This window comes from Monodon monoceros, unplaced genomic scaffold (assembly GCF_005190385.1).
Source record: "Monodon monoceros isolate NGI ecotype Baffin Bay Population unplaced genomic scaffold, NGI_Narwhal_1 Super_Scaffold_19, whole genome shotgun sequence".
In the NCBI taxonomy this organism is placed as follows: domain Eukaryota; kingdom Metazoa; phylum Chordata; class Mammalia; order Artiodactyla; family Monodontidae; genus Monodon; species Monodon monoceros.
This window is the reverse complement of record NW_021703775.1, coordinates 68041104-68062696: the sequence shown is the minus strand read 5'-3', so window position 1 is coordinate 68062696 and position 21593 is coordinate 68041104. Positions and strand designations below refer to the sequence as shown.

The 21593-nt window shown below is 43.5% G+C and overlaps 2 protein-coding genes across 3 annotated transcripts in view; one reads left to right on the top strand and one right to left on the bottom strand.

Moving 5' to 3' along the window:
- Positions 1-6281, top strand: part of HADHB (hydroxyacyl-CoA dehydrogenase trifunctional multienzyme complex subunit beta) — a 38175-nt gene extending 31894 nt beyond the window's left edge. Inside the window, exons 11-16 of one of the 2 annotated variants that reach the window (XM_029232181.1) lie at positions 184-263; positions 343-390; positions 1100-1187; positions 1512-1586; positions 2697-2861; positions 5456-6281. In XM_029232181.1, the coding sequence (XP_029088014.1) occupies positions 184-263; positions 343-390; positions 1100-1187; positions 1512-1586; positions 2697-2861; positions 5456-5491 (492 nt within the window). In that variant the 3' untranslated portion in view covers positions 5492-6281. Of the gene's footprint in view, positions 1-183; positions 264-342; positions 391-1099; positions 1188-1511; positions 1587-2696; positions 3113-5455 lie in introns of those variants that run through there. The other variant, XM_029232180.1, reaches the window with a different exon arrangement.
- An 8280-nt stretch (positions 6282-14561) lies between these two features.
- ADGRF3 (adhesion G protein-coupled receptor F3) overlaps positions 14562-21593 on the bottom strand; it is a 31114-nt gene continuing 24082 nt past the window's right edge. Inside the window, exons 2-10 of the mRNA XM_029231631.1 lie at positions 20537-20597; positions 19969-20109; positions 19348-19521; positions 18663-18881; positions 17964-18173; positions 17293-17451; positions 16935-17131; positions 16349-16528; positions 14562-14675 (exon numbers count right to left, since the gene is read on the bottom strand). Of these exons, the coding sequence (XP_029087464.1) occupies positions 14562-14675; positions 16349-16528; positions 16935-17131; positions 17293-17451; positions 17964-18173; positions 18663-18881; positions 19348-19521; positions 19969-20109; positions 20537-20597 (1455 nt within the window). The remainder of the gene's footprint in view (positions 14676-16348; positions 16529-16934; positions 17132-17292; positions 17452-17963; positions 18174-18662; positions 18882-19347; positions 19522-19968; positions 20110-20536; positions 20598-21593) is intronic.

Genomic DNA, 21593 nt, shown 5'->3' with positions numbered 1-21593 from the left:
GGGTCGGTGTGTGTGTTTGAATTGTGACCTAACGATGGATAAAATGGAAAGGTTTTGTTATATAGAGGCACTGTATAAGTGTCACTGGTTGGTAGATTTAGGAACAGGGCATAGAAGGTGGCTGAATAAAGACCACCAGAGAGGCTGCAGAATTTAACATTTTTGTTCCGGTCAACATTTCAGACCGATGGTGCATCTGCAGTGCTGATTTTGGCAGAGGAAAAAGCTCTGGCCATGGGTTATAAACCGAAGGCATATTTGAGGTAAAGTAAGTGTTCAAATAAATTACCTCTGGTTTCTTTATTTTAGTACTAAAGCTAACTCCTCTCTTCTTTTACCTAGGGATTTTGTGTACGTGTCTCAGGATCCAAAAGATCAGCTTTTACTTGGGTAGGTAGCAGTGTGTATCCTAGGATTATAATGAAAAATACTTGGTTACCAATGTTTCTTACATAGATTTTAAAGTACATTAAGCCCTGAGTTCATAATTGGCTTGTGAGTTGGGTTTTTTAAATAATAATAATCTTTTATGTTGCTTTATCATTTTATAGTTTTGGAGTCTTTTCCACTTTTTCCTATACTTTTCTACTTATAATTACCATATATATACAATTTTGTATTCTTGTTTCACATTAAGATGTCATAAGCATTTTTTTCATATTGCCACACACTCTGCAACAGTCTTCAGAATAGCTTTTTATAAAAGCCTCCTAATGTTTAGACTCCTCTCCCTCCCTCACGAGGCTCTACCCTCACTAGCCTCCATTATGTCCTTTAACTAGCCATGCCCCTTCTGATGCTCTGCCCTTTGAACTCTGTGTTCTTCTAGCTCTTCACATTATTAATTTGTCCTTCTCATTAATTGTTTACTTGCTTATTATCTATTTCTCTGAGTCCAGAATATCAACTGCAAAGGGCAGAGGCCATGTCTGTTCGGTTTAATATTGTATCACCAACACTTAATATTTGTACAGTAGAATCAGTGAGTGAGTGGAGGACACTCTGATAATTATGTAGAACTCAGCTTGGGGAATATGAAGGCGCTCTTAGGTTAAAAATTAAAGTTTTAATATTGTATCACTTATTTTTTTCTTTTCAGACCAACATATGCTACTCCAAAAGTTTTAGAAAAGGCAGGATTAACAATGAATGATATTGATGCTTTTGAATTTCATGAAGCTTTCTCAGTAAGTCACTTTAAAGACACATATCAAAGGACTATAATCATTTAATATGAGTAAAACAAGAGTGGAGCTTTATATTTGAAGTACTGACTTACACTGCTGGGAAGGGCATGATGGGAGGAATCCAGGGCTACACACACAGTGCTAAAAAACATACCTTTTGAAGCTGTCACTTTGAGGCCCTTCAAAAGTACCAGATTGTTTCTTTGGGAAATATTCACTGAAAACTGATTTAAAGATTTGCTTAGCTTTAAAGTTAGACAAACTCAAAGAACGCCTTGAGGGACATTACTAACAAGGTCCTTATTGAGTTATTTTCCTTTCTAGGGTCAGATTTTGGCTAATTTGAAAGCCATGGATTCTGACTGGTTTGCACAAAACTACATGGGTAGAAAAGCCAAGGTAAGTTTCTGGTTAAAAATATGCTCGAGGAACTTCCCTGGTGGTCCAGTGGTTAAGACTCTGTGCTTCCACTGCAGGGGGGCACGGGTTCGATCCCTGGTTGGGGAACTAAGATCCTGCATGCTGTGCAGCGTAGCCAAAACACAGCTTGAGTTTCCAAAGCACTTTAATATTTGGAGCTTTAATACCTGCTAATAAAAATATGAAGAGGTTTAAAAAAAAATATGAAGAGGAAAGCTGCTGCTGCTTATGAAGAATTTTGTGTTTCATTACATATATTTATTTCTTAGTTGAAAAATACCTCCTGGAAATTCTTTAGAAAAAAATAAAAGCAAGGATAAAGAAGATGTGGCACATATATACAATTGAATATTACTCAGCCATAAAAAGAAACAAAATTGAGTTATTTGTAGTCAGGTGGATGGACCTAGAGTCTGTCACACAGAGTGAAGTAAGTCAGAAAGAGAAAAACAAATACCATATGCTAACACGTACATATGGAATCTAAAAAAAAAAAAATGGTTCTGAAGAACCTAGGGGCAGGACAGGAATAAAGATGCAGACGTAGAGAATGGACTTGACACGGGGAGGGGAAAGGGTAAGCTGGGACGAAGTGAGAAAGTGGCATTGACATATATACACTACCATATGTAAAATAGCTAGTGGGAAACAGCTGCATAGCACAGGGAGATCAGCTTGGTGCTTTGTGACCACCTAGAGGGGTGGGATAGGGAGGGTAGGAGTGAGACTCAGAGAGGAGATATGGGAATATACGTATATGTATAGCTGATTCACTTTGTTATACAGCAGAAACTAACACACCATTGGAAAGCAATTATACTCCAATAAAGATGTTAAAAAACAAAAAATAAAATAAAGGCAAAATTTTAGGTTGTCTTTGTTCATCCATTCTGATGTTAGATGAAAAATAAGTGGGCCCTTGGCTTTCAGAATTGATTTAGAATCTCTTTCTTTTGCAGTAAAATAACTTGTGATTTGTCTTAAGTTAGTTACTTCCCTTTATTGCCATTACTACCTGTTAACTACGAGCCTTGTCTGATTCTTAAGTAAACTCATCTTTATATTTGTGTCCATTTTTGTGGGAGCCAGGTTGGATCGCCTCCTTTGGAGAAGTTTAACATCTGGGGTGGATCACTCTCCCTGGGGCACCCGTTTGGAGCCACTGGCTGTCGGTTGGTCATGGCAACTGCCAACAGATTACAGAAGGAAGGAGGCCAGTATGGGTTAGTTGCCGCCTGTGCAGCTGGAGGGCAGGTATGTCACAGAAGCTTCATAGGAGCTTCCAGAAAGTCATTTTCTTGGAAACAAAACAAATTCATCCAAGAATGTTTGATTTAGCTTAATTTGAAACAGTCTTAGAGTGATTTTTCTGATGACAGACAACTGGGAAAAAAGCAGCCCATTTTTGTGGGGAGGGAGTACAACTTTAATTCTGATAGTACTTTGAAAGGAAGAATCTATTTAAATCCAAGTTATTTTTTTCCCCTAAAATAATGTTTATGTTTTTTGTTTAAAAAAGTTATATATGCTCCTTATGGAAATTATGAAAATACAAAAAGTATTTAGAAAATAAAATTATAATCACTTATAATCCCCTCATCAGACACTATCATTATTCACACTTTGATATATTTTCTTCTTTAATAATAAAATTTTATCCATTTATCTAGTCACCATGAGACGTTATCCGTTAAATCTCTCCAAGTCTTTCTTGAGAACTGAACTATACCTTAATGGAGAATTAATTTGCCTCTGGATAACCTATTGCTGTTTAGCTGAGGAAAATTATGGTTTTCTACAGATTTTTCTTCTATCTGCTTTACTTGTGTTACTGACGAAACTTCCTACCTGCTATAGCATTTCACGTGGGAATAAAATCCAAAAGGAAGGCTGGATGTAATCTTTTTTTTTTTTTTCCAACCCTGATGGAAACAGATTTGATTTTTCTCCAGATAACAGAAACTATCTGTTGCCGACCAAGATGAATCAGATGTAAAAGTATAAACATCTTACATTTAAAAGCCTTTATTTATGGCTTTTTCTCAGAGACTTTGAAGAAGCAAGAGATCAGTTATTTTTAGGTTGGAATATTTTAGACTTCACAATCAGAAGTATTTTCTAATCTGTTGTAACTTCATTTACAGAAAACCGTGGTAAATCAGGACGGGAGCCCTCCCTCTTATCTTTCTATGCCAGATTTAAACGCGGGAGGTAACTAGTGCTTAGCATTGTACACAGTGCATAGTCCACATAGGTTAACGTCCTTTGGGTTTGAGTGTTTGTTCCCTAATTTTTTAATCTAGCACATAGAGGATTAATAACACAATACGAGGTGCTTTTGTGGATGAACAAAGAATAATATCCAGTATTATTACTTACCTCTAGAAGTTTACAGTATAGTGAAGAAGGAGATGATACATCTTAGAAACTAGATTAAACTTGGCATTGTTTCATCAAGAGCCAAATGCGTGCTACAAACATGATTAGATCAAAGGAGGAATCCATCATTGTGGATCAGGGTTTCTGAGCTCTGGCACTAGTAACATTTTGGGCCAGATAATTCTTTGTTGCGGGTGAGGGGACTGTGCTGTGTGTTGTAGGGTGTTTAACATGGTCTCTACCCACTAGATACCAGTAGCAAACCACCCCCCTCACTCCCCACCCCCACCCCCGCCCCCCTGCCAACACACACAGTTGGGACAACCAGAAATATCTCCAGACATTGCTAAATGTCCTCTGGGGAGGGGAGGGAGCAAAATCAGTGCCGTTGAGAACCACTGATCTAGTGCAATATAAAAGATTTGGAACATGAAAACAACACAGTTGAAATAAAACAGAAGAAGGAATATTCTACCTTATTGTGGGCCCTTCTAGGACAACCCCAAGTCAGTCAATCCTTCCCATCCATATTCTTTTGTTTGCTTGTGCCTGTATCAAGGTATTTAGCAGTTTGTTTTGAACTACAGTGTATATTAGATTGAGGATACAGACCGTGTAGCAAAACTTCGTACCCACACAGTGTTCAGCTTGGTGCCTTATAAATAATAGTTGTTTAATAAATATTTGTGGGGATTGAACTGAATCTAGAAGCAGGGAGGTTAGTTAGGCTATTAACTAGTTTGATACCAGTCCAAAAGATAGAATGACTATGATTATCAGATAGGATTTAGACCCATGAAGTCATTAATTTCTATACTAGGTTTCACCTAGGGAGATAACTTGGATATAGCACTGTGCCTAGTACTAGGAAAGGGATTTTCTACCTTTTTGCCTTTGTGGGACCTCAAATCATCATCTTCACCCGCATAGAGAAGTAAAGAAGAGACCAGGTTTTGGAATCATCTGGTTTCAAGTCCTGACCCTGTTACTTAATAGCTTTGTGGATTTGGCTGAGTAACTTAACCTCTCAAAGCCTCAGTTTTCTTATCTAGGAGAGAGAGAAGGCTGTTGTTGGATTCACTGTATTGCGTTTATTTTTATACCGCTAAAAAAGCCCCTCTGGCTTATTTTAATAGTAACCACTTACGGAGCATCTACTAAGAGTCAGACTCTTCTAGATAGACCCTGATACACATGTGTATACATGTATGTGTGTGTGTGTGTATACATACATTGTATGCTATCTAATGCCCACAAAAACACTTTGAAGTGGGCACCATGAACCCCATTTTAGAGAGGAAGTTGAGGTTCAGAATGGCTAATAACTTTCCCAGGATTGCACAGTATTTGAATGGCAGAGCCAGGATTAAGTTCCAAAGCCTATATTTTTCCCATTGTTCTATGCTGCCTCTGTACTGGCTGGATTCATTGCATTTGATTGCTCTAATTGAACTTTTTTTCCTTTACAGGGCCATGCTATGATAGTGGAAGCTTATCCAAAGTAATAGATCAAGAAGAGGTGACCTGGAGTTTCTGTGCAGCACTCACCCTAGGCAATGCCATTTCAATGCACTACTCAGTGACATCTGTAGTTCCTAGCTCCTCTTAGGAAAACAAAATTTGTGGCCTTCTGTTAAGTACTTTGCAGTTAAGCCTTGCCAGTGTTCCGAGCTTTCCAATAATCACGGCTTATTACTCTTTCAGGAATTTCTTAGTTACCAGAATCTCTCAACAGTGATAAGTTTAAGCAATTGTGTTTGGTCTCTATTTTTATGAAAGACTGAATGAGTGGTTGCAATTTTGGAAAGAATTTAGCTGAGATTTGGAATCACCTTTGTAACATTTGCAAATTATAGCTCATTCCTATTTGTGACCTAAAGATAAATGTTTTTTATAAAATACAAACCAATGTGCCTAAATTTAACTTAATTATGGAAAGGTAATTTAGAATCTAAACATCACTGAAAATTTACAGTAAATGTTTAGATATATAAATACCATGTTGGTTAACCTTAATAAAGTAGAGAAGTATCAGAGAACCATTTGCATTGTTTTATTAGCGGTAAAAGATGGTTCTCTTGCTTAGGGACAGATTTTGCCTTGGATTACTCATTTGTAACTTCTAACCATTTCAGTCAACCGTGAAGCTGCTAGGATCATAAAGAAAGTACTGCTTTAGAATAACACCATTTTTTCCCCCGTGCCCAATTGAAATAAATGTATTTTATCGTTTGGAGATGTTTCTGTTTGCCGGGTTTAATGAAATGTAAAGAAATTTCAAAAATTTGGTCAACATACTAAAAATTCTCAGTTTTTTGACAACCGAACTGCGTTAAATAGCATGTATGCTAGTGCATTGCAGAAGCAGAAGTCCCAGTTGCAGCTGTTCATGTGAATTTCATTTAGGTCTGTGAAAGTTACTGGCAATCAGAACCATACTCTAGTTCAGGGACAGATTGGGCGAGGGAGCAAGTGGTAACCTCTTAAAAGGTTATTTGAGAGTCCCAGCTTTATTTCCCCATGATTTCATTGGTGAATTCCACCTAATGTGAGTTTTTAATACTGCAAACCATTATATTTACATATCACAAGTATTAACTCTAGATAAGTTAAATATAAAAGATAAAAAACTTTTTAAGGGGCTTCCCTGGTGGCGCAGTGGTTGAGAGTCCACCTGCAATGCAGGGGACACGGTTTCGTGCCTCGGTCTGGGAGGATTCCCCATGCCGCGGAGCGGCTGGGCCCGTGGGCCATGGCCACTGAGCCTGTGCGTCCGGGGCCTGTGCTCTGCAACGGGAGAGGCCACGGCAGTGAGACGCCCGCATACCGCAAAAAAAAAAAAAAAAAAACTTTTTAAAATTTAGAAAAAAAAAAATACCACTATGACCCTTAGGTTGGGGTGGGGAGAATTTCTTAAATAAGACATTTAAAGTGTTATCATAAACGAAAAGATCTATAAATTGGCCTATGTTGAAATAAGAACCTTTGTTCTTTATATGATAGAGTGGAAAGACAAGCCACAAATGGGGTGAAGATACAGATATAACTTACAAAGGATGTGCATATATATATCATATATATGTACATATATATATCTTATCAAAAATATATCTTTTATATCTTATCATATCATACATATGATAGATACTTTACAAGATATATATGATATAGATATATTTTACAAAGGATCCAGGGTGTATACAGAATTCCTGTCAATCAAAAAGAAGAAAGATAGGGACTTCCCTGGTGATCCAGTGGTTAAGACTCTGGGCTTCCACTGCAGGGGGCTCGGGTTCAGTTCCTGGTTGGGGAACTAAGATCCCTCCCGCATGCCGTGCGGTGAGGCCAAAAAAGAAAGAAGAAGAAAGATAACATCGTAAAATATGGCAAAAGATATTAACAGGTATTTTTTTAGAAAATAATGTACAAATGCAGAATAAACATGAAAAGATGCTCATTAGTAATCAAGAAAAACCAAACCAAGATCATGATGAGGTATTATTTTATACCTACTAGACTGACAAAAATGAACAGGACTGAGAATACCAAGCGTGAGTAAGGATGTAGAACAGTAGGAACTTTTTATACACTGCTGGTGAGAGTGTAGATTGATACAACCACTTTGGAAAACAGTCTGGCATTATCTTGTACATTTGAATATGATGCATGGTTTATAATCCAGCTTTTCCACTCTTGGGTATATTTCCTGGAGAAACTTGTACATGAGTACCAGGAGACATGTACAAGAGTGTTGATAGCAGCATCTCTCTCTAATAGCAAAATATTGTAAATAACGAATGTTCATCCACAGCAAAGTTTTAAAAGTAAGCAAAACTAAGTACATTTCTAGAATGCCTGTGTACAAGGTGAAAATATTTTCCAAAACAGTTAAGAAAAAAGAAATCTTACAGAAGAATGCCAAATAATATATGTAGACCCCAGGCTCCAGGAGGTGGATCATGCTCTTCCCCTCTTGAGTGTGGGCTGGACTTAGTGACTCAATTCCAGTAAATAGAGTGTGAAGACAGAAAACAAGGCAACCTTAACAGTGGAGAAACCTGGCAAACACTAGTTTAACCAAATGACCAAGGTTGTTAGCGGTGCTGTCATGTGGATATCACAGACCTCCTGGTATGAGGTCATCAAAAAGGCCCTTCACCTTAGTGGTATTCTTTCCAAGTACTCATAACCTAGTCGATTGATGAGAAAACGTCAGACAAAACTAAATTGAGGGACATTCTACAAAATTCTTCACCAGTACTCAAAACTATCAAAGTCATGAAAAATAAAAGGATACTGAGAAACTGTCACAGACCAAAGGAGGTGAAAGAGACATGAGAACTGAATGTAATGTAGTATCCTGAGTTGGATTCTAAAACGGAATAAGGACACTAATAAAAAAAAAAAACTGGCGAAATCTGGGGTTTAGTTAATAGTTTAAAAAGGAACCCATATATAAATTCACATATAGTGAAATTATTTTCTAGGAGAGTGCCAAGACAGTCTTTTCAACAAATGGTGTTGGGAAAATTGTATATCCACATGCAAAATAATGAAGTTGGACCCCTGCATTACACCATATACAGAAATTAACTCAAAACAGATCAAAGACCTAAACATAAAAGCTAAAATTATAAAACTCTTAGAAGGAAACAGGGAAAGCTTCATGATACTGGATTTGGCAATGATTTCTTGGATATGACACCAAAAGAACAGGAAAGAAAAAAATTGGAGTTCATAAAAATTAAAAACTTCTGTACATCAAAGGACACAGTGAAAAAGCAACCTATGGAATGGGGGAAAATATAAATCATATCTGATAAGGGGTTAATATCCAGAATATATAAAGAACTATGCAACTCAAGAGCTAGAAAACCCAATTTTAAAATGAACAAAAGGGCTTTCCTGGTGGCGCAGTGATTGAGAGTCGGCCTGCCAGTGCAGGGGACATGGGTTCGATACCTGGTCCGGGAGGGTCCCACGTGCTGCGGAGCGGGCCCATGCACTGCAGCTGCTGAGCCTGTGCTCTAGGGCCCACGAGCCACAACTACTGAGTTTGCGTGCCACAGCTGCTGAGGCCCACACGCCTAGAGCCTGTGCTCCACAACGAGAGGAGCTGCCACAATGAGAAGCCCGTGAACCACAATGAGGAGTGGCCCCCACTCGCCGCAACCAGAGAAATGCCAGCATGCAGCAACGAAGACCCAACGCAGCCAGAAACAATAAATAAAATAATAAATTTATTTAAAAAATTAAAATGAGCAAATAATTTGAATAGATAGTTCTCTAAAGAAGACGTACAATGAGCACATGAAAAGATGTTCAGAGTCACTGATTGTTGAGGAAAGGCAAATCAAAACTACAATGAGCTGCTACTTCACACCCAATAGGATGGCTGCTATTACAAAACCTGAAAATGACAAGTGGTGAGGATATGGAGAAATTGAAACCTTTGTGCACTGTTGATGGGAATGTAAGATTGTGCAGATGCTATGGGAAATAGTATAACAGGTCCTCAAAAAATTAAAGGTATTGGGTTGGCCAAAAGGTTCGTTCGGTTTTCTTCTGTAAGATGGCTCTAGTAGCACTTAGTTGTCTTTAACTTCATTCAAAACAATTTTGTTAGATTGTACGTGACAGCTGTCACATCAGCGTGCATTTAAGAAAAATCAAAATTGGTAAATTTTTGTGTAGCCATTTTAGTATTGAAGATGGAATAAAACATTTTCGGCATATTATGCTTATTTCAGGAAAGGTAAAAACACAACCGAAATGCAGAAAAAAAAAAAAATTTGTTCAGTGTATAGAGAAGGTGCAGTGACTGATCAAACATGTCAAAAGTGGTTTGAGAAGTTTCGTGCTGGAGATTTCTTGCTGGATGATGCTCCATGGTCAGTAGACCAGTTAAAGTTGATAGCGATCAAATTGAGACATTAATTAAATCGAGAAATTAATTGAGAACAATCAACATAATACCACGCGGGAGATAGCCGACATACTCAAAATATCCAAATCAAGTGCTGAAAATCATTTGCACAAGCTTGATTATGTTAATCACTTTGATGTTTGGGTGTCACATAGGTTAAGTGAGAAAAACCTTCTTGACCATATTTCCGCATGGGATTTTCTACTTAAACGTAATGGAAACGTTCTGTTTTCATCAATAAAACAAATTGTGATGAGTTATGAAAAGTGGATACTGTACAAAAATCTGGAACGGAAGAGATTGTCAGGCAACCGAAATGAACCACCACCAACCACACCAAAGGCCAGTCTTCATCCAAAGAATGAGATGTTTTTATGGTGGGACTGGAAGAGAGTCCTCTATTATGAGCTCCTTCCGGAAAACCAAACGATTAATTCCAACAAGTACTTCTCCCATTGAGACCAACTGAAAACAGCGCTTGACAAAAAGCGTCCAGAATTAGTCAACAGAAGACGCATAATCTTCCATCAGGATAATGCAAGACCGCGTGCTGCTTCGATGACCAGGCGAAGACTGTCACAGCTTGGCTGGGAAGTTCTGATTCATCCTCTGTATTCACTAGACATTGCACCTTCGGATTTCCATTTATTTCGGTCTTTACAAAATTCTCTTAATGGAAAAAATTTCAATTCCCTGGAAGACTGTAAAAGGCACCTGGAACAGTTCTTTGCTCAAAAAGATAAAAAGTTTTGGGGAGATGGAATTATGAAGTTGCCTGAAAAATGGCAGAAGGTAGTGGAATAAAAGGGTGAATACATTGTTGAATAAAGTTCTTGGTGAAAAGGAAAAATGTGTCTTCTATTTTTACTTAAAAACCAAAGGCACGTTTTGGCCAACCCAATAGAATTACCATATGATCCAGCAATTCCAGGTCTAGTATATATACAAAAGCATTGAAAGCAGGGTCTCAGAAATATTTATACACCGATGTTCATAACAGCATTATTCACAATAACTAAAACTTGGAAACAACTCAGGTGTTCACTGATGGACCAATGGATAAACAAAATGTGTATATACATGCAATAGAATACTATGTAGCCTTAAAAAGGAAGGCAATCCTGTCACATGCTACAACATGGATGAAGCTTGAGGATATTATGCTAAGTAAAACAAGCCAGTCACAAAAAGACAAATACTGTATGAATCTACTTGTCCCAGGTATTTAAAACAGTCAAATTCATGAAGACAGTAGAATGGTGGTTGCCAGGGCTTGAGGGAGGGGGGATGAGGGGTTGTTTAATGGGTATAGGATTTCTGTTTTGGAAGATGAAAATAATTCTGAAGATTGGTTGCACTACAGTGTGAATGTACTTAACACTACTGAACTGTATACTTAAAAATCATTAAAATGATAACATTTTATGTGTATTTTACCACAATTAAAAAAAAATTTTTTTAAGGTAAGGGAAAACATTCAGAACAGAAGTTACCTCTAGGTAGGGGACAGTGGAATTGGATTGGAGAGGAGCACACAGGTTAAAGTTATGTACTATTTCAAAACATTTTATATGTATAGAGAGAGCCACGTTATTTTCATTAGCATGACTGCTACAAAAGATCATCCTTGGCTGTGGTGATTATAGACACCTTCTTGATGTTTGTTCTTAAATATCTTAAACTGGTTATGTTTTTAAAGATCCCAACTTAAAAGTGTCTCTCTTTTCATGTAAAACTTTAATTAGACCCTCTGTTCCACCAAATAACCAATTGAGAGTGGAGCCTTTATTTGCCCTCATCTTCTTTCATTCAAATTTCAGAAGGTCAGCTCCCCAACTTCTCCCCACCCTCTCCCCACCACTCTTCCCTGCCCCTAGCTGTTTGCTTCTCCGCCTGTCTTCTCCCCCATCCTTTCTCAGTTTCGCTTATTTCTCAAGGCCTCTGAAGTTCCGGTCTTTCTTGAGGAGTAAAAGGCGGTAGCAGGGTCTCCCGGGCTTTCTCAGATTTTAATGGATGACTCAGAGTCCCTCTGCCTATATCCGCTGTGGTTTTGGGGGACTCTGAACTGGTTTATTGTGCTTCCTCAATGAAGAGGGATCATTGATGGAGAGGAAATGGGAGAATGTGGGGATTGGAGGACAAAAATGGTGAGTAGACATATTATTCTGAAAATAAATAGATTATTGTGAAAGAGAAGAAGAATTTAGACATGTTGGCAGTGTTTGTACTCAATGTCATACTCAAATTGGAGCCCTTTTCCCTTCCACACTTAAAGAACGGTCAGTGATCAATTGATTCCCAAAGCAGAACTCCAAATAGGGAGTTCACAGCTTCCCCAGGAACCCCTAATATAGTCTATCCTTCTGTACAAACTTAAATTCCAGGGCGTATTTTGTTTGTGTTTCTTTGCTTGTCAATATTCTATTTTTAAATATGCAAAATGTTCAGGAAAAAAATTTTTTTAAATAAATTTATTTTATTTTTGGCTGCGTTGGGTCTTCATTGCTGTGCACGGGCTTTCTCTAGTTGCATCGGGGGAGGGGTTCTCTTCATTGTGGTGCGCGGGCTTCTCACTGTGGTGGTTTCTCTTGTGGAGCACAGGCTCTAGGCGCACTGGCTTCAGTAGTTGTGGCACTCGGGCTCAGTAGTTGTGGCTCGGAAGCTCAGTAGTTGTGGTGCACGGGCTTAGTTGCTCCGTGGCATGTGGAATCGTCCCAGACCAGGGCTCGAACCTGTGTCCCCTGCGTTGGCAGGCAGATTCTTAACCACTGTGCCACCAGGGAAGCCCCTAGGAAAACCTTTTGAAAACCATTTTTTTTCCAATATAAAAAGAGATGCTCATCGTAAAAAATTCAAACAATATAGAGTAGAAGAAGAAAATGAAAAATCAAGTAGGCATACCCACTGTTTATATTTTGATATCTCTCCTTTTTAATGTGTACGTATTTATGTGGACATATAGAACATAATTGCCTGGTATAGTGGTGTTCTGGAACCCTTTTGTTTTACTTAGCTATGTAGCATTTTTTCATATTAGTGGGTGTAGCTATATGTCATCATTTTTAATGACCACATAGCATTCCTTTGTATGGATATATCCTAATTTGTTTTACCAAGTGTCTCTTTTTTGAGGATGTAAACACACTAGAGTGCACACCCTTTGTACATTTATCTGTTCACTTGTTTACTTATTTCTTTAAGCCTTCTTTTTAGAAATGGAATTGCTGCTATATCTCACCTTCTTGTATTTACCTCCAGAGCATTCTTTTTCATTCCTTTTTTTTTTATGGTGAGAGCCAAGTGAACAAAGGCTTAATGTCATTTCATTGATCCATTTTCAGGTGTGCTTTTAGCAGCAGAGCATGCACTGAGTGTGTGCAATCATTTGAGAAGGAAAACGAGAACACATATGTCTACAGAAGCATACTCAGGAAAGGAATCTGCTGTTTCTATTCTATATTACTTGAATTTTTCAAAAAAAATTTTTATAATTAAAACAATTAAGACTGTAAATTGTTAATAAAGTGAAAGTGTATATATACACTAATATGTATGAAATAGATAACTAATAACCTGCTGTATAAAAAATGAATTAATTTAAAAATAAATAAATATTTTAAAAAGTGAAAGTGGCATTGAGACCTGACTCTGTTGCCAGGGAAACTAGCAAGGCAAAGCCCCCACGGGATTCCAGTAGCTGCTGCTTCCGGTGAGGGCTGGAACAAGCATGAGGCACAGAGACATTGCAGTTGTCCTGGCGAGTTGGTACGTTCTATCTGAAAGAATGATTGAATCCATTTAGAGAAATACTTGAGCTGGTTTATACACAATTAAAATATTCACACAAATCCTTAAGTGGAGATATAGTGTATGTAAGAAACATATTTTCAATGGCATGTGGTTAGTATATCACTTTTTTATTTCGAAAGAAAACATCCTCATTCCACTTTATAAAAATATCCATGAATTTTTAAATTAACAAACATTCGTCAGATTTTTTTCATTTATTTACTTTAAAAAATTTTCAGAGTCCTGTCAGCATCCTCTTGTGGATTCTGTAAGATAATTCAGCTAGATATCTTGGTGTCCTCTAAAGGCTTTTCTTAAATATTTCTTCTCTATATCTAGTCTTAGCTTGATCCTGTCATTTTTTAAATGTCAGTGTTTGCCATCTTTTCTCCTTAATTCTTGGCAGTCTGTGTTATCTTTCTCTCTACTTTAAAACTTATACCACATTCTTACAAATGTTCTCATATCAGTGACTTTTTGTATACACGCATACGTCTATGAAACTTACATTTTATAGTAATGTATTTTATAGAGATTAAAGAAAGAGGGACCTATTAACTTCACCTTTTCCTAAATTTTGAAAAGAAATGAACCAAATTCTCCCCTTGGCCTCCAATGTTTAGAAGATCAGAGTTCCTGTCAATTAAGCTATCCTTTCTTTGTATCTATAGAGAAGAAATAATCAGACAAGAAATCACTGAATAGTTAAAATAAGATCATTTTTATCAAATGTATCTGTAACATGAACTGTTGATTAGTTAAAAACTGGTTGAGACAGTTTTACTTGTAATTATTTTGAACTTTGATATCTGTTGATTATTTTTACAGCAAAGGCAGCCTTATTCATTAGGTAGCTTTAGTTAGTTTTTCATACTTTTCTTGCTTGGATAGTCACAGGTGGGGAACAGGTAAGCTGCCAGAGAGATGAGCGTGACTAATGAAAACAGAAGCCTATCTTTCCCAAGGGCTGAGCTCTGGGAGGCGGAAAGGGTTAAGAGGATTGGCCAGGACCCATCCCTGGATTCAAGGACACACCCTCGACACCCTTGAAGGAACACGGCTCTGCCTGTGGGTCACTCAGAGCTTCTGTCTTCCCCATGAAAGAGCTCACCCTAAAGCCTCTGCAAGCTACCCTCTCCTCTGGACACCAGACCCACCAATGGCAGTTCCTTCAAAACAATGGTTTTTCAAGGTAATTAAAAATTCGACAGGGTGAAAAGGAATTTTCAGAGTGAACTGAGTCAAGGGTTGGTGGTGGTGACACGCCCTTCAGCTTTCTGGGAAAAGCAGTGGGAGCTACGCCATCTGCTTTCCGAGGCCTCCACCTTCTTCAGCCCCTCTAGAAATGTCTACTTGAAGAAGTCTTTTTTCCACCCTTTAGGTTGGGACAGGTATATGAAAAGGAGTTTTCTTTTTAGAGCTCTGCTGGAAAGCCCTTTGTACACTCGGCCTCACTCCACGCTGGTCACGCTGCTCCCAAGAATGCTTCTTTCTCACCTGGCATCTTAACTTCCTCCTTTGCTGTGTTCTGGGATGTAGGTTTCATTTGTGGCCTAGGAAGGGGTGGAAAGGCCCAACTGCAGGGCAATTATTATTATTGCCAGCTCTCCTTTGACGAGGTTGTATCCATTTTTACATTTTCACCTGCCCTCCTGCCTGGGCAGCAAAAATCCTAAGAACTTTGCTCCCAGCTACAGTGACTCCCGTGCATTCCGATCCTACCTTTTCCCTTCAAATGCTAACTGGAGGCAGATTTTCAGGGAGAAACAAGGGACAATCCAGAGTCACCAGGAGTCCAGGTTATAATCGGGAGCCCAAGAACCTGAATGTGTCCTCTGCCTGGGGTGCTTTCTCTGTTGTTGGAGAGCTTGCCCTAAAACCCCAGTCTTCTCTTGGCTTCTAGCTGTGCCCATCTCCTCTGGGGAACGCTTTCTGGACAGGAAGAATGGAGGGCTGTTCAGCTAACCGCTGGGGCATCTTCAAGTATGTGGCCCTTGATGCACATCCCACCCCTCCGTCTGATGACCCTTCTCCCCCCTTCCATCCCTTGAGGCCACCCAGGTCCTAAGGGGACCCCTACAGGTCCGTAAAGCTAGGAATGCTGCCCAGAGGTAGAGGGCACGCGTTCTGAAGTAGAGGGCCACCTGCATGTCTGCGCCCCCATGTGATGCATATTCCCAGACACGAAGGGTGTGCAGTGTAGTGTCATTGTCCCTGATTATTCTTTTGGTTGCAGCTTCTGGGTCAGCAACTGATGCCTATACTGAGAGCTGGTTTAGGTGAGTCCAGCAAAGCCAAGTACGTTTGAGTATCTCCACATAGGTACCTTGTGTGTGGGCACGGGGGGGATTCACGTCATATCCGCATATCTGCATGTGCGTGAAGGCCTCTGAACTCCTGTCTCCACACCCCTCCCTGCCTTCCCTGACCTCCCATGTGTTCCCAGCATCAGGCCTCCTCCACACTCCGTGGCCTTGGAGACTGGTATCCAAGAGGAGAAATGGACCAGAGGAGCAGACACTTGGACTCTAGAAGAGTCTGCCATCTGACAGCCCACGGTGATGTCAGAGGGACAGAAATGCCCAGAGGTGAAGAGTTGCCAGCCCACACTACCCAGATGGCCCCTGATGTGGCTCAAGGATCTCACCTCCAGGGCACTGCCGTTGAGCTGTATTCTGGCATGTGCCACCACCTTGGCCAGGATTGTCACGGTGGCCACCAGTGCCAATAAGTCGGTGGGTGAGGTCACCACCACTGCCTGCTCCGGCAGCTGAGCCAAGATCTGTGGAACCTCGTCCACAGGCCAGCCCTGGCCTGCCCTCAGCAGCTGAGGCAGATAAGACAGCAGGGGGGTGGGCGTGGGCGAGCCCTCTAGAAGGAGGGGCCACCTCCTCCCCAGTCCACCTCCTTTCTCCCCAGATCCGCGCCCTGTCCCAGGGGAGTAGGAAGCAGAGAGGGGAGCGAGCCACGTTGAAGAAACTGACACCAAGTTTTGTGGAGCAGACCCTTGTTGGGATTAAGGCTTGGGACCTGCACCCTCCCTGCCATGAGAGCTCTGGCCGCTCTGAGGGGCCCACACCTGCTTCCTGGCTCTGCCAGGGCTCCAGTTCAGAGAACCTGAATACCCTTCGGGCTGGGTCTCTGGGGGAAAGGACTCTAAAGTTGGGTCCTGAGTGAGGAAGGGATAGGTCGTGGAGGATGGGGCACGTGGGCAGCAGGGTCAGAAGCTTTACCCGGGCTCTAAGAAGCAAGGCCAGGAGCCCCGTGTCCGTGCAGCTGCTATGGATGGGCCCCCAGACCCCCTCAGGCCTACAAGGCCTCTTCACCATGCCCCTCCTCTTCCCGGGACACGGGGCCTGTGCCACATGGCCAGTCTTGGTGACGTTCCAGGCAATAGTTGAAGAGTCCTCAGGGCGGGTGGTGTCTCCACCTGGAAATGATACCAGGGAAGGCTCAGCAACCCAGTCTAGCCTGAGCCTTTCCTTGGGCAGAAACCCATGCAGTGTGTGGGGTCTGGCCCTGTTGCCCAGCACAGGGAGACATCAGGAAGCAGCTCCCAGGACGAGCAGGTGAGAGGTCAGCCACCTGGACCCCAAGCCCCAGGTACCTGGATGACGGTGACAGAGACGGCAACCCCGAGAGGGCTCAGTCCCGGGCCCTGCAGGCCACAAGTGTACGTAGTGTCGGCTGCAGGGCAGCGCTGAACAGCCAGCACGAAGCACTGGGAGTCCGGCGTGTTGAATAAGGAGGCTGAGGGGGAGACAAGAGAAGGGAACGGTCACTGGGCCAGGGACATACCGAGACCCCAGGGTCTGAGAGGTGCCTCGGCAGTCTTTCTAGCAATTTCAGAAGTGGATGAAGCAGTGGAGATGAGCTGAATTGTATGTGGGCATCAAACTACTGAAGGAAGAGCTTGGATTTGGGGGGAAGGGGACACTCCCTGGGCGTCTCTTACTAGTTCCAGGCCCTGAAGCCACAGTGAACTCGTTTGTAAAATGGGACCATCATCAAATGAACCTCACAGAATAATATCGTGTGAGTTCACGGAGATCGTGTGAATGAAAGCATTATGCAAAAGTTGTCTACACACGTGTGCTTATTGTTGTATGAACAGAATTGAGGTAAAAACAGATTTGGACTTGGACCCTGAACGCCCAGGTTGAACTGCAACCTCTGCTTCCAGGGAGCTGGAGAGCCAGCTGCCTGGGGGCAACTAGCTGCCCCCTCTCCCCTGAGCCCTGCCAAGCAGCCCCTTTCCATACCTTCGTTGCCGTCTCTGGGGCTCCAGGAAGCCGTGTAGCCCAGGTGGGCACTGGGGATGCAGCAGCTCAGCTGGAAGCCAGGGGAGGTGGCACAGGAGATGGAGAGCTGGTCTGGGAGCCCAGCCACATCTGTCACCTGCAGGGGCACCCTCACCATCTGGTGCAGCTCCCACCTGAATCCCCGGGCCTCAAAGCAGCATACGTACTCACCTGCAGACACACACCTGCTGCACCTCCCGGCCGCTTGGCCCCCACCTGCGCCACAGGGTCTCTGCTGCTTCCCCAGCCACACCCTAGGTCTGCCCTCTCCATCCAGCCTCAGCTTAACCCCAGAAGGAAAGATCCCTGTCCCCCAAAGGATTTCTAGGAGGAAGACGAGATCCTGACCCTTTGTTATTAGCCTGTAGCAATGCATCCTAAGGTGAACCTCTCTGCCCCCAGTAGATGCCCTTCCTGCGCCCCCCGCTGCCATTTCAACATCGTGAAGAAAAACCTGCACCTGTTCTCAGTTGAAATTGAGACCACGCTTTCAGCGTTCTCTCATTAGAATTCTTCACATCAATGGGCCTGTTAGCCTTAGTTTCCCCAGAGTGAATAAATGGAGATAAGGGAAAAGAAGAGAAGACAAGACAAGAAGGAAGGAGAGGGAGGAGGAAAAAAAGAAGGGGAGGAGAGAGGAGGGAAGGACAGGTGGGCTACCTGCCCATTTATGGGAGATGTTGACAATGCTGAGGACAGCCCGGTTCCAGCTGGAGGTCAAGGACTCACGTGACCCTGCCCGCAGGAGGATGGGGCTGGGGCTCCCTGTGGGCCACAGGAACCAGTTCAGGTTGGTGGTCTCCTGGCTTGTGAGGAGGGTCAGGTGCAGGGTGTCGCCAGGCGTCTGCAGCCAGGAGTTGAGGCTCAGGGCCGCGGGGACTGCGGGAGGCAAAAGATAGGACCCCCGGAGCAGAAATTTGTGGCCCTTGAGGCAGCTAAGCTCTCCCTCCTTCCCCATCTTCTGAAGCCCATCCCTCCTCCCTCCTCCCCACCTAACATTTTCTGTTCTCTTTTGTCCCTGGAGGACTGTGGCTGCCGCAATCCAGCCTGGAAGACCCTAACTGTCAGTGGGAACCAAACGGGGAAGCTTTTTGGCCTAGGACTCCCCCTCCCCCAGGAAGGGAACTTCCTCTCTTTGTCCACCTGTCTCGGAGCCCTGTTGTTCATTGGAATCTCCCTCTTCCTGTCCCAGGCGCAGGGCCTGTGATCTGCTATGATGCCTGGCATTTTCTCTCACCCAGAGGAGCCACTAGCTGGCAGAGATACAGGGGTCAGAGAGGAAAAAACACAGAGAGGGTTCCTTTCACTCAGGGCCATTGGTTTTCACGTTCCCAACCCTCCTCACCAGGTGGCAGCAGCTGGCAGTACCCGGCTTCAGCAGGGCTGAAGACAAGGCAGCCACAAGGCCGGTGCTTGTCGGGGGTTTGGCAGGGCCGGTGATGGGAGCAGATGCTGGCGTTCCACTGGTACCCGGAGAGGCAAGCACAGTAGCTACACCCCTTGTGGGTGGCATCGCACTCTGTGACAGAGGGAAGGGGGATAAGAAGTGAGCAGGCTGTCTGGGAAAGCCCAGCGCCCGATGCCTGTGAGGCTCTAAGGCTGGGTGTCGGGAGCAATCCCAAGGTCACAGGCATCGCCTTCTCAGCCTGAGTTCAAAGCAGCGGCGCGTGTGGGGCAAAGGCATCAGAGGTGGCAGTGGCGAAGCCCGGGCCCGTGGTCATCTGCCCCTTAGGCCTCTGCCAAAGTTTAGAAGATGGGACGTGGGGCAGGAGGGGGAGGTCTGTCTGATGGGAGGTGAGGAAGGAGCTGGGCCACACAGACCCTCCAAGAAATAGGGAGGAGCTCACAGTATCTCAGACGAGGGGGCTGCGGGAGGGCTGGGCTCCTTGCAGTCTGAACCCCCTTCCCATGCAAACAGCTAAGAGCCACTGAGAAGCAGGGGTCAGTAGAATTCCCGCCACCCCACCGGCTGTGAGGCTGAGGCCAGTGAGAGTTACTGGGGCAGAGGAAGCCGAGGCGGTGGGGAGAGTCAGGGGCCCAGAGAGTGCCACCGGCCGGCGCTCACTTGAAAAGTATAGCTGTACATAGACGGAGACCAGGACCAATTCTGCAGGAGAGAGGGGACAGCTGGAGAGGAGAGGCAGCTACGGGCCTGTGGCCTTTGGGCCCCATACCTCGCTGTCCCCGCCAGGAAGCAGAGCACATCGCACCTCCCATAGCCCGTCCAGGTGCAGACAGGACCCAGGAAGGTGGTCACTGCTCACCCAGCTACTGTGCCTTCACACGCGCTGTCTCATATCACCCTCCCAACGACCCCCTTACGTGGGCAAGATTCTCTAAAAGGAAGGATTTTCTCAAGGCCTCACAGCTAGAGAACTGCGTTCAGACCTGTGTGACCAGCGCCAGACCCAGTCTCTCTCTTAACCCCGCTTAAGCCCACTGGCTGTGCCCTCTTCCAGACCTTTCTTTCTTTCCTTGCCTCGTTCCAGGCTCCCCGTCCCCCTCCCTCCTCCTCCTCCTGTCTGTCCACTCACCACCTGCTCCACGTTCTTGGTCCAATTGCTGTCCTGATTCCCCTCCAGCCTGACCCTGTCCCTGGAGCAGAGCACAGGGGAGACACCTCTGAGGAGAGCTGGCTCCGCATTTCTCCCGGGGACACCTTCTTCCCCAAGCTGCTCAGGGGCCAGCCTGGCTAATCTGGAAGGACTTGGTCTCTTTGAAGCTCCTCTTTTTGCCTGGAATCAAGCGGGCACCTCAGGAGGGGAAAGCAGGCTTCTGGTAGGAGGTGCAGGGATGCAGCACCAGGGATCCCGCCCAGGCCTGCAAAGCCCACCTGAACCCAGGAACCAGGCACACCCTGGAGAGTCAACATGCTTTGCTTAATTCCTTCCTGAATGTACCCGTCCCCGTGCCTCCAGGCTAATTGAATGGCTGGGTCTGGAGCTCCAGAGGGGGCTGGGGGCGCTGGGCAGAGCTGCCTGCGGCCCAGAGGCCTGGGGGCTTTATTCCCTCCATAGGCATTGCCATGAGGGTGAGTGGCAGGCAATACCTTAGTCTCTGGTGCCTGTAAATTATTTCCTCACCAACTCCTCCCTCTCTCAAAACTGTGTGTGGGTGAGGAGATCAGTCTAAAAACAGATATTGATCTAGATAAGGATGTGGCTAGAGATAGAGATGATAGAGATATCCACCTGGGAGAAAACACAAATCATAAAGTGCTAAACTAACTCTGCTGCCTTTCCTCAGATTCTCTCCTGTCCTCTATGCCAATGGTTCCCAAGTTTGGAAAGTTTTTATTTTCGTTTTTAAATTGCAAGCCTGACTGGAAGAGCCTTTATCCAAAGTGCAGCAGGCATCGCTGGTGTTCATGGGAATTCAAATAAAGAAACAAAAGCTATCCCCACACCCTGAAAAATAAGGCTGAACTCTCGGAGATCTTATAACAAACCAGCCTCTTTTAAAAATACATTACTTCCTCTCCCTCCAACCCTCTCGCCTCCATCCATCCTTTCATCCCACATCTTGCTGCCTCTCACACCCAGAGGCCCCTGTCGTTACCTCTGCAGATCTTCCCTGAGTCTTCCCTCACCC